General features: G+C 39.9%; 1 protein-coding gene across 1 annotated transcript in view; it reads left to right on the top strand.

Annotated features, from left to right (window-relative positions):
- CLCA4 (chloride channel accessory 4) overlaps window positions 1-13,354 on the top strand; it is a 323,718-nt gene that overhangs the window by 303,821 nt on the left and 6,543 nt on the right. The window contains exon 12 of the mRNA XM_086953978.1: window positions 12,778-13,017. Coding sequence (XP_086810104.1) covers window positions 12,778-13,017 — 240 coding nt within the window. The remainder of the gene's footprint in view (window positions 1-12,777; window positions 13,018-13,354) is intronic.

The following is a 13,354-nucleotide window of genomic DNA, read 5'->3' as shown; positions in this document are numbered from 1 at the left end:
GCTTCATTGTGCAGCACACAATGAAGTTGAAAATTGTCATTTTTGTAATAATTGTTTATGTGCAGGAAGGAAACACTTTCCTGCACATAAACTATCATTCATGGCATTTTTCTGTTTCTATGTGTGCTGCGTTGTAAGGCAGCACACAGCACACATAGAAATAGCAAAAACGAAGAGAAATAAAGAATTTCTCCTCATTGCGCCCTGTTAAGACCAGGTTTCCCCTCCCTGTTTAAACATGGCAAAACTGCTTCTGTTTGCTTTAGGAATAGTTTAGGGATAGCAGAGGCGGTTCTAGGCTCATGGCGGCCCTGGGCAGGGAGCGTAGGTAGGGCCCCCCCTGGAGGAACACAGGCGCGGAGGCCAGTGAAGAGGGGGGGTCAGGGTGTTTGGAAGTGGAACAGACCCGGAGCCCACCAAATCCCTGCCAGGGGCCACCACGCTAATATGTATCCATCCTCAGAGGATTATTATATTAAGGATAAATATTTGCGTTTGGCGGCCCTGTGCAGGTGCACAGCTTGCACATGCCTAAGGCCGCCCCTGGGGATAGATTATACAGTTCTAAATTACTTTTGAATTCATTTCTTTGTGTACTTGCTGCTATAATTTCACATTTTAAAGAAGAGAAAATAGCATATTTTGTGGAATTGTCCACATATTTTGGCTGGCCTTAACATGAAAATGCCAGCCATGCGGGTAAAATGCTGGTCAGGTGGCAAACCTAAGTAACGTTTGATTTTGGTATTGAAAATACGTTTCTAGATCAGCAATGGAGCTTTTTGATGTGAGCTTTAACATAAAAGCTTATTAGCGACCTGCATATTCAATAGGTTCATTTTCAAGGACATTTACGTTTTATGCTGTAATCTTTCAGCTGAGGCTCTTAACCCATATGTTGTGATACTTGCCTATCCAATTCTGCAACTCTTTATACTTAAGCAAAATGCTTACAGTTAGCAGCAAAAAAAACACACCGGGGACTTAAGGGAAGCAATGTTACTGGACCAGACACCATGAATAGTGTAGCCAACTCCCAGAGATCAAGTTTATTAAAGCTAAAAATAATAAAACAGAGAGAGAGAGAGAGAGAGACCTTTGATAGGACTCAGAATTTTTCTGCACTTCTACCTCCTTCCATAGCAATAGCAGAAAGAAATTGAAAGTAAATTCACTGGAGGTGGGGCAGTCACTCCCTGCTAGAGAGGTCATAAAAGTCGGTTGCTAGGTCGCATCTGGCCTGGCTGATGGTACATTAACCTTGTACTGATTTACAATTGTTTTAGTGCATCACAAAAGCTTGGTTACTGGCAGTTACATTTAAAGAAGCCCTTTTTTCATTTTTAAACAAAACTACATCTGAGTACCTCTGTTTTTGCTGCTGCCTTTACCCTTATTAACTCTGGTCTCGAAGTATGCAAAGTCAGGAAGTCACAAGAGGCAACCCAGGGGTCGCAATTTGCGATCCCTGGTCACCCCTAAATGAGTTGCAAGCCTTAGATTTATATCTCAATTGTTTGACTTTGTTTAATGATTTTTTACATTTTGTACTAATTGCATGATATAATTTAATCAACAATAAAACTGAATTAAATTGATTACGATTGAGATCTGATGTAGAACCTGATGGAGTGAAGCCATTTAACGTTTATTAGTCTATTAGAAAGTCATGGAGACGAACCTCTGCAAACAATGACATGAGGACTAGTGTTCGAAATTCGGTTCATTTGCATATGCATAATTACACGAAATTTTGGAAAAACAATGGAAAAATACAAGTAATTACAGGAAATGCAAAACCGACATTTGGCGCTATATTTTAGTGCAAAGTGCTTCCTCATGTACATTATGGATGCAAAAAACAAAAGCCCCTCAAATAATAGCCACTTACATTCTGGTTGTTTGTATTATTCCAATGCACCGGTGTCAACTTTTTGCAATTAAGGGAAGGTAATTAAACTTTGTGACATAATAATGTAATTTTAGGAGTTTCACGCGACAAACATTACATGAAATTCCTGAAATTACGCAAGTTTATGCTGCATAATGGAAATTTTGTCCGAGCCTAATTAGGACAAAGCAGATATTTGTTGCACAACAAACACTGTCACAACAAAGCCCAGGCCAAGTGCAAGCGAACATTCTAAAAACACATCAAAGTTCCGGTGATTACAGCCCAAAGGCACACCCGTAAGTACATGACTGACCTTTAAATGGAATATTCATACCTCACCACCACATGTGAGGAGAGATGTACAGACATGACCACTTCTGTAAATGAAAGAGACTGGAATTGATGACAAACACAGAAGCATATTTACAAGCCCCTATCGCCACAGGAACGTCACTTTTAGTGGTCTTAAAAATGTTTAATTTCTCTTCATTTTTGCTGCTTCTATGTGTGCTGTGTTGTGCAGCACACACAGAAACAGCAAAAGACCATTGATTGTTTATGTGCAGAAAGGTGTTCTTTCTGCACATAAACAAGCAATTTAAAAAAATGAGGTTTTGCAACTTCTATGTGTGCTGCATTAAGCGGCACACATAGAAGTTTCAAAACTATATCTAAAGACTGTTTATGTGCAGGAAGGGACACCTTTCTGCACATAAACAATCTTACCCTTCAATGCAGGCACCCTTGCACTAAGGTGCAAGGGATTCTGCTTTGTTACACACAACACACATACACCCACACACAAACACAAAACATTTGTCACTATGCACATGGCAACAATGCAACCAAATTTAAAGGCAGCTAAAAGTTGCAGCCCTGCATGTCAGAGCATAGATGGCAAACGCACAATGGTTGAGCACAACTTCTACATTATGCTAATTAGAAACATATATTTGCAAGAATTGAAAAAGCAGTATACCCAACCCTCACTACATACAAAGCAATAGCAGAACACCAGCAAATGAGTTCCTTACAAATTGGAGCCAACCAAGCAAAAAGACTTGGTCTCACACTAATCAACCTAAAAATCCAGGTAGAATATAGGGCTAGATGTAGGTAAATAGGATTTATTGATTCTAAAATACCGAATTTTACCGATTCGGTATTTTAGAATCGATAAATCCTGTGTAGGTAATATTTCGGTAAAAAATACCTAATCGTTAAGATTCGGTAATTACCTAATCGGTATTTACCGATTCAGTAATTGCCATTCATTCCTATGGGCCTGGAGGCCCATAGGAATGAATGTCAATTACCGAATCGGTAAATACTGATTCAGTAAAATAGGAAAATAGTCAAGGGTGGAAGGGTGTCACTTTGACACCCTGTTGCACCCCTGAATAGTGCTGGTGTGACATGTGGCATACATACATGCCCTAAGGGCATGTATGTCTGTCACATGGCACAGGTGTAAATGCACAGATTTGCATTTACATCGGAATTCCTTATTTACCACCAACCAATATTTGGTGGTAAATAACGAATCCTTAAAGCACAAAAGCACTTTTTACAGTGCTTCCTACATCTCATTTACTGATTCGGTAAATACCGAATCGGTAAATGATGATACGGTAAATACCGAATCGGTAAATACCGATTCATTATTTACCGAATCGGTAAATATACCACCTACATAGGAAAAGACTAATACCGGTCGGTAACAGACGATTTCGGCCATTACCGACCGGTAAAAGCCTACCTACATCTGGCCCTTAGTTCTTGATTCATGGAGGGTCTACAGATATCGAAGACAGAGAAGGGCACATATGACCACACGTCCACCACAATTCTAATCTCAGGCTCGCACGTTTTAATTCTAGCACCTACGTGCATATGCAATCTCCTAAAGATTCCAATTCAAAAGCGTCATTGACATGAGCACTCCTGTAAGCTGCCCATGGTACACCCAATTTCGGAGACCCAAGATTTTATCGGTTTTCACCTGCTAATCATAATTATAAAGATAGATAATGCAAATTATCCGGCATGATGTGGCACATCTGTGATAGTTTTGTCACTGTTTTATTATGTTAACACACATTAATACAAAAGGGATTCCAGGTTATTCCATTTGAAGGATTTCTTCTGTTCCTTTAGTTTTTTATTTTCTTTTGGTGCCTGTTCCTTTGAAGAGCGAACAACAAAACAGCCAATGCGTGTTTTGCCTTATCTTTACACACAGATCTGAGGCTTTTTCGCGGCTTTGACTCACGGATACGTTTCCTGATGCATGGGAACAGTGCCACCGTGGAGGTAGATCTCTATCTGGATTAGAATTGATGATAACATTTGACAATCATAGGTCCTATAGTCAATAAATCACTTCTAGAGATTTGCCTCAGTGGCATTAGTGGCCCGTGAAGGTAAGAGCGGTGGGGCCAGGTGGGCGGGATTTCAGTAGACGAAGACAAGGGAAAATTAATTGTTTATTTAATTTTCCCTCTTGGCCCCACCACTCTTACCTGCATGGGCCACAACTGCTCAGTGGACAGAAATGGTTGAGGGTGGTGTCTGCAACCTTAGTTATTTCTGTGGTCTAGGAATGGCTGAATCAGCAGTCTCTTCTGTCTTTGATCATTTTGGGAATTGCACTGTTTTAGAGTACTACTTTCTGTGATTATCTATCAAGGTAAATGTGGGGGGTAAAGGGACAGTCACTCTTGCACCTGAAATTCTGTTTAGAGTTGTCTATGGACACACACAATCACCACTTTTGTTTGAGTGAGAGAAGCTTCATTGGTTGTGTGCCTCACAATGCAATGGGTCAGCTGATTGTGCAATGATAAATGACAGTGTTGCATTACGCTGCACTCTAAATTCACAATATGAAGCCCTTTTTAGATCTTGCATGAAACAGTAAATGCACTGCATATTCTTTCACTTACGAAACATATTGTACACAACAAGGGACTTGGAGCCCACCCAATGCTTACCATTAGTTGGCTTCATTATCACTCTTATTTTCTGCCTCCTAATTGGGCAGCAAATGCCTGCTTCATTTCCTCTTCTTTCCTTGGGAGCATGGGCTAAGTAAAGATAGTCTAAAGTTGATTAGTATCCTTCCGCTGTTAGTGCTGTGTTTCAGGTACTATTTTCCATGTTGCATCTTCTTTTAGTCGTTAGTTTCTTCTTCCCATTGAGTTGATTCTTGAGGCTTCTTTCCTACTGCCCCACCCCACCATGTCCATGTTGCATCTTCCCTCTCACGATCCTGTTGACTAAGTTTGATCTTCCCTGTCTACAAAACCTTCTGTTGCCAATAGTTTAAACTATAGAAAAAGTGGGCTATAACTTTGCCAAGAAGAGTACTTTTCACTTGGGGCAGCTACGGTGGAGTTCCACGCCTCCACGTAGCCTAAGGTTTCCTGTTCCTGGCTCCTCCCCCTGACCACAAGTCTGATAGCGACCGTCGTTGTTTGGCGTGCTGCTCGCTACTGGGTGTGGCGCTTCTGAGGCGGTGTTGAATTCCTGTCATTTTCGCTACCTGTGGCCGTGGAGATCAATTGTTACAGGGGTCCGAGCCTGAATCTGAGCCTGTCTCACTGGGGATGTGAGGTGAGGGGAGCAGCTCTGTACTTTTTGAGACGGACTTTGGATGCATGGGATAAATTGTATAAGGCATGATTGAATAAATACTTTTTTTTTCATCTCCGTCAAAGATGTTGAGAATGAGCGCACTGGTAGCTCCCGTTCCCATTGACTTTTGCTGACCTCTCGTGTGTTCATCTGCCAGCTGCACACTTTTCTTCACTGTGACGCCTGAACTTCTATTATTGGCGTATTGAGAGTTACCCTGCTGCCTCATACAATATCGTAAAGAAACTCGCAATTCTGCAATTCTGCAAATCCGCAGACTGGATGAACCTTAAGCTCTCGTAATATTTTTGGCTTTGCTAGCTTTTCCGGTTTCTGAAGTGCACAGCAGATAAACATTTCTAAGCAAACATGTACCTCGTGGAGAACTTAGAGAGAGCTCTGAGCACAGCTGTTGATTAGTGATCAGTTGTGCGGTCTTCTATTTCAACGGTCTTGTGCTGCATTATAACGGATCTTGGTTACACCATATCAGCGCAGAGCTGAAGAAATTATCGTTGCTATTCCTACTGCTGGTAATGCGGATAAAGCTTGCAGGGTGCTTCCTACTTGCCTCTCCTCCTTGCTCTTTTACGCCTCTACGCCTCTACGCCTTTATACGCCTTTATACGTCTTTATTCCCCATACTGTCTGCATATTACCCTTGGGGTCAACTCTAATGCCGTGCTGAGAGTTCCTCTGCCGCTGAAGCTGCATTTAATTAGGCAGCGGCCGCAGTTTTGGGCCAACTACAGGTTCCAGCATACCTTGCAGCATTAGCAGTGGACAGGCGCAGAGAGGGTAGCAGGTGGAGAGTATAAAGTTTGGCTTTTTTTTTTTTCTTCCTCAGAAACAGTTGGAAGATGGGGAAACAACTAACCGCACGCGCGAAGGCACAAATTCGTCACCAGCAAATGAAAGACGACGCTGATATCGCTAAAAATGCAGATGCAGATGTAGGAGCCGATATCTCAGAAAACTCTGGGGAAGAAGAAGAGGAGTCTCCAGAAACTTTTCCTATCCCTTTGACTCAGCCTGATTCAGGGAACAATTCAGCGCTACGGCCATCTGCGGTGGCTATCAACAACCTTGGAACTACATCAATAGAGTTGATTGTACTACCACCTTCTCCTCAAAATGGCGCACAGGTATTTAAAGACGGGATGACTCCGGTAGTCCCTAAAACTACCAAAACTCCTAAACAATTTCCCTTATTTGATAGGAAATCCATTGTTTCGACATCTTTTACTCCTATACCACCTGTCTCAGGAGTGATATCTCGCCCCTTATCTGAAACTTCTGCCGTAGGTGCTACTGGAGCCATGGGTGCTACGGGAGCTCCTACACCTGCCTCTAAAACTTTGGGTTTGATACCCAGTTCTGTTGATTTGGTCGAATTGGAAAAGAGTAAAGGAAAACAAGTGACTGCAATGTCACATATTGATCATGTATCCCCTCCTTTCACTGACTCTCACAGCCCAATTTTAGAGATGGGGACTGAGACCACGGGAGAGTTTCAGATTTCAGTCAAAGACATGCTAAATATGATACTTGGTGAGGTGAGGGAAATGAAGCAATTTCAAAGGGACCGAACTCGCTGTTATCACTCAACGCTTAGATAAAATTGAAGAATCTATGTCTTCCCTCCCCGTTCGATTACAAGAAGCCGAAACCAGGATATCAGGCCTGGAAGATCACATGACTGAAGTGAGAAAGGAGGTCAAAAGCTTTTCTATAAACTCAAAATCACTTGAATCCAAGCTTGATGACTTGGAAAATTATAATAGGAGATCAAATCTCAGAATTGTTTTAGTTCCTGAGAAAATTGAGGTATCAGATATGAAACAATGGATCACTTCTTTTTTCCTTCATGAGGTTATACCGGAATATAAAGGAGATCTTACGATTACTCATGCCCATCGAATTCCTGCGCAGCCCCTTACAAACTCTACACTTCCTCAAACTATTCTGGTGAATTTCGCGGATGTTCGTGTCAAAGAGATAATCCTCTCCGAGGCCTTTAAACAAAGGCAATTTGCAGCAAATGCTACCACGAAATGTAGGATTTTCTCAGACATGTCCGCTGCGGCAGCCAGGAGGAGAAACGAATTTGTAAAAATTCTTCAACTATTTAAAGATAAGGGTGCTCAAGCCATGATTGCCCAGCAATCAAAGTTAAAAGTTCTTGTTAAAGGCAAATTTTACATGCTGACCGATATCGATGAAGCACAAGCATTGCTTCGTAAGATCTCACAAGACTAGCGCTACTAGTGAAACTCGATGTGGTCTCTGATCTGTTCTGTTCCGATTAACTTTTCTGATTCAGCCTTATGCTTTGTCGAGGGATTTCTTTTTTGATTTAGGGATTTCCAATATAATGTCGCACTGTACTTTTATTCTCTTTTGGTTCTCAGGGCAGGGGGTGGGGGACCAGGATAGGACTCCTAGAGAGGATAAGGGGCGCAACAGCAAGGCGCCTTAATGAAGAGGGGTTTTCCTGTATGGCCAGTGTGGAGACAGGGCCAAAGCGGTGGGGGTAGTATGGGGGGACCACTGGTGCTGGGGGTGGAAAAAAAAGAAACAATTTTGACGTATTTTGGATGTTTTTTGCATTGTTGGTCGAAGACTTTTTCTGTTACATATCATGCATAGGGAGTGAATTAATTGAATTGAAAAAATATATTTGGTTGAAATGGTTACTGGAATCTTGTATAAATTAGATCCAAATGTCTATCAATAGAGGGCTTCAAATAATCTCATTTAATGTCAATGGCCTAAATAATAAGAAAAAAATGAGAGCCATCGAATTGTGGATTAAAACAGAAAATCCTGCGGTCATTATGCTACAAGAGACCCATATCTCCGCTGCAAAAAATGATGCTTTTACTATGTTTAAGACATGGGCCACATTTCGTGGATTTTCGTCCACTACAGTATCTCAACGAGGTGTTGCCCTTTTCTTGAATAGGAATCTGAATGCAGAAGTTATGCATTCTAAGGAGGGTAGTGGAGGCAGATGGTGTTGGGCTACATGTTCAGTTATGCATAGACGAAGGCCAATTACCTTTGTTACTTTTCATGCACTGGTGGACGATAAATCACAAGACTATGAAGATTTGTTTCGATCACTGCTTATGGCAGAAGGGATATTGTTATTGGAGGAGATTTTAATATTCTGATGGACACAAAGCTGGATTCTACTACATCCTCTAAGAAACAGCTCAAACCTAAGTCACGTCGATCAATTAATAACAATATGTCTATTCTTGATTTATGTGATCCTTGGCGAATACAGAACCCACAGAAAAATGAATTTACCTGCTGGTCAGGCAGGTTCAAATCTTCCTCACGGATTGATTTCTTCCTGGCTTCCCGGCAATTAAAATTTTCTCATCAAAGAATTATGCATAATGGTTTTTCAGACCATGCAATGCTTATAGCCGAGTTTGTCTTGGGAGAAGATTCTAGTACTCCGAAGCGATGGATATTTAATAAACTATACCTACAAGATAACGATTGGGGTAATTTCCTTAAAATAGAAATCGCAGATTTTATAGTCCGTAATTCTGATACCGCCCCCCCTACATATAATTTGGGACTCCCTGAAAGCGTTTATCCGTGGTATTGCTATAAGTAAGGACGCAGCTGAATGGTCGAATATTAAGCAAAATAGAAACTTACTACAGGAAAAAATTCAGATTTTAAACCTAAAACGACAAGCTGATTTTTCTAGTCAGGTTCAGAACCAATTGAATGAAGCTAAAACGTGAACTTTGTTCTAATCTATTCTCGCAGAGTGAAGCAATTTTCCTTAGACAGAATCAAAAAATTTATGAGGAAAGCAATTTCACAGGCAAACTTTTAGCCTGGCAGGCGAAAGAACAAGCTGCCGCAAATCAGATACGTTGTTTAAAATGTCCCGTCCAAAATATTGAGATATCACAGCCGGTGACAATCAGTTCCATAATGCTTTCACACTACCAACAGATCTATAGTAAACATCAAGCCATTGACTCTCAAAAGCTCTCAAACTTTCTTGGTAGATACCCAATTCCCTTCCTTTCAAATATTGAGCAGGAGAAAATGTTTAGCCCATTCACTAAAATTGAATTAGAATCAGTAATTAAGGACTTACCACTCTGTAAGGCTTGCGGCCCGGATGGGCTGACTTCAGAATTCTTTAAAGTCTTCTTTAATTCTTATTCCGATTTGTTGTTAAAATTATTAAATTCTATGCTAAATGGAGGTCAAGTTCCAGATTCTTTTCATGAAGGCATGGTAGTGAGCTTCTTGAAGAAGGGGAAAGATTCTAAAGATCCGAGTTCATATAGACCGATCACTCTATTATACTCCGATTACAAAATTACCACCAAACTAATATCTATTCGTTTTAACACCATTGCTGCTGATTTAATACACTCTGATCAAAACGGTTTTATAGCAGGTCCTCAATTAATTACTAACACACACTTTTTAATCGAGGCATTAGATTTTTTTCAGGTAAGGAGTATTCCTGCACTGATTTTGTTTTTAGATGCAGAAAATGCTTTTGATTTGGTAGTTTGGGACACTCTTTTTTCTATTTTAACACACTTTAGAATTCCTTCACAGATTATCACTTTAATTAAAAATGTATACACTGGTGCCAAAGCCAACGTTATTATTAATTCTGTTATGGTGGGATCAGTTGTGGTGCAACGTGGGACTAGACAAGGGTGTCCCTTATCACATATTCTTTTTGCATTTTTTATCGAACCACTGGCCACTGCAATGAGGAATTCCTTGACTATTACGTCTCCGATTACCTCTATGTCTAAAATTAAATTGTATGCTGATGACATCATGTTATCAATCCAACCCAACCTGCAATCTCAGACCCAAGTTTTACAGATTTTCGAAGAATTTGAAGCCCTAAATAGATTTAAGCCCGAAACACAAGGTCCAGATTTATTTATTAATTTCTTCATGAATTTAATTTGTCTTGAAGCTCAAATTCCCTCTCCGTTACTAGTGCCTAGATCTCCGAAACTCGTCAGATATAAGACTATGAATTGGTTCCTCAAAAGAAGAGATGGTATGTTTAAAAGATACTCCCTTCCACATTTTAACCTTATGACTCCTTTAAGACATGTTTTTGTACATACCGAGATAAAAATCAGTTCGGAAATCGTAGATAACTGTCACCGTGCAGGGTTCCATAAATTAGCAGACTTCTGTAGAGATGGCAGGTGGCTAACTCCGGTACAGATGTCACAACTGACTCAAGAAAATTTCCTGCTAAGTGACTTTTATATTAGGTTTTACAAACCGCTGAATCTACTAGACTTTGAACATATTAGTAACCCTAATCAGATATGGAATGACCTCTTTGCAACTTCACTGGTTAGAAAGCCGGGGGAATGGAAACGCTGCCTTGCTCAAAGTATTGAGAAAGACCTTAGTATAAAAGCAATCAAAAAATGACAGGAACATGAGAATCATAATATATCTCTTAATACTTGGAAAGCCTTAAATAAATAAAATGTTAGTGGAGCAGAATGCTCTTCTTTAATAAATGGTTACTATATCGCACTCCTGCTCTAATCGCTAAAATGTATGCTAACACGTCTGCTACTTGCTTTAGATGTAGGCATTTTGCTCCTGCCAATTGGTCCCACATTATTGCACTGTGTCCGAAAATCCTGACATTTTGGAACAAAATTTTTGATTTCCTTGGCTCTAATTACAATATCAGGATTGCTCAAACTCTTCAAATAACACTAGATGGCTACGACCCGGTTCTTGGTTTGGCAGATCATTTGGTTAAACTGTTGTATATAGTCTCAGCTGCAGCAAGATCCCTGATACTTCAAAACTGGCAGTCAATACATGTTCCCCTGTTCCAGGATTGGTTAGATAAAATGAAAAGAGTAAGAAAGACTGAACTGCTATATACACAACGAATCGGAGGGATTAGAAAGTTCGACAAAATATGGAATTCAGTTTTTGACTAGGTGTACTTTTATGTTTGGTATCTAAAAAGTATATTATGATTTTCTCCCTGTATTTGTTATTTAGCATTCTTGATAGTATTCTTGATATTATTTTGTTTCTTTTCTGTTGACTGACCTTATACATGCTATTATTTATTTTGATTCCAAAGTACCTCAATAAAAATTTTATATAAAAAAAGAGTACTTTTCACTCACCTCATAGTATTGACTATGTAGTATATATAATTATGCCACCTATGGAGTGATTGCACTACATTGCATAAGGGACTATTTTACACTTTGAATGTCCCTCAACCCACCACACATTAAATTAAGGGTCTCATGCATGCAGTGTGTACAGAAAGCTATCCTTTAATATTGTATTCCTATTAATTGTAGCTGGCTTCTTTTAATGGTTTAGTCAATGCGTGTTTCTCCTTTTTCTCTTCACTGTTATTTTTCCCCTCTGTGTCTGTCCTATTGAATTTTGACTCTTTTTTTATCCTGATCTTTCTCCCTGCATGAATGTTCTGGTTGTTTTCTTTGTCTACCTTTTTTACCCCATTGTACTTCCGCTTATCTGTTTTAATGTGTAAAAAGCTTTGCCAAAGCCAATAGTTCAGGCTGGCTTTAATGAACTCATTCAAGTAAATACAAGTGTGTACAACTGTTTCTCCTGTGCTAGTATCTTTAATTTCTCTGTGTTAGTATCTTTAAGCTAGATCTATTTGGCTTTTCCAAAACTTGTGTTTTTAGTTTTATTTTGTCTTATCAAGGGACATCCTGATCCCTCTTTTCACTTCATCCCTTACACTATTTTACACTATTTTATTTGCAATTGGCAGACAACCAGTAAACCCCTTCATCCAGTAAATGCCCCTTAGTCAACTCTGTTGCTGTTATGTTTTATTTTTATTTTGTTATTTCTAATGATAACCTTTACTGGATATTGTCCCAGTTGGTCTTCCATCTTTATGGCCCCTTAGCTTTGGAAGAATGTAAGCATTTAGATTATAACAGCAGTTTATTCCCTCAAAATATTCATTATGTGGAGACAATGTGATGGAGGTCCATCTCTCTTAAATTGCACATGCTATAGAGAATCCTCCACCATAATCTGTTTTGTAAAGATGAATGTCATTGTGCATGTAAGCCCATATTCCAAAATAGATTTGCATTTCTCCACTAAAAGTTAGTTCAAGAACATATTTGAGCAAAACTGAAGATAAAGACAGTATTGATGGGTCAAGAGTGAAGACGAGAATCATTATTTTCCAGGTGTCGTCAAAATGAATCCACCAAGGCCTACAGTTCCTGATGAGGACATTCAGGCGAATCTGGAAAGCTTCAGCAGAACCACGTCTGGAGGCTCATTTGTAGTGTCTGGAGTCCCTACTGTTGGGCCCATACCAGATCTATTTCCTCCATCGAAAATTACTGACCTGGAGGCACAAATTGTTGAAAATAAAATTGATTTGTCATGGACGGCCCCAGGAGGTGATCTGGACAATGGGCAAGGTATAGTTACTGTTTTGTTTCATTGCAAGAATGTTGATTTAGGTAGAAAATAAACCAACATATGGTGAGCTCGGTTCTAAAATGTTTATGTGCAGAACAAGGTTTTCTGCACAAGCACAGATCAGAAACGTTACACAAGTGTGTCGAATTACACGTAGTGGCTTATTTATAAGCCTCTTGCGCCGCTGTTATGTCACTTTTTGTGACGCATTGGCAGCACAGTTTGCTGCCCCATATTTACACGGACACCTAAAGCCACTGTGCATGGCTTTTTCATGTCCTTGTAAATATGACCCCTTTCACGCAGCAGATTTACAACCTTTTGTAAACCTGGGAA

Source organism: Lissotriton vulgaris, chromosome 1_1 (assembly GCF_964263255.1).
Source record: "Lissotriton vulgaris chromosome 1_1, aLisVul1.2, whole genome shotgun sequence".
NCBI lineage: Eukaryota > Metazoa > Chordata > Amphibia > Caudata > Salamandridae > Lissotriton > Lissotriton vulgaris.
The sequence above is the reverse complement of the archived record's forward strand: the minus strand, read 5'-3'. Positions and strand labels throughout refer to the sequence as shown.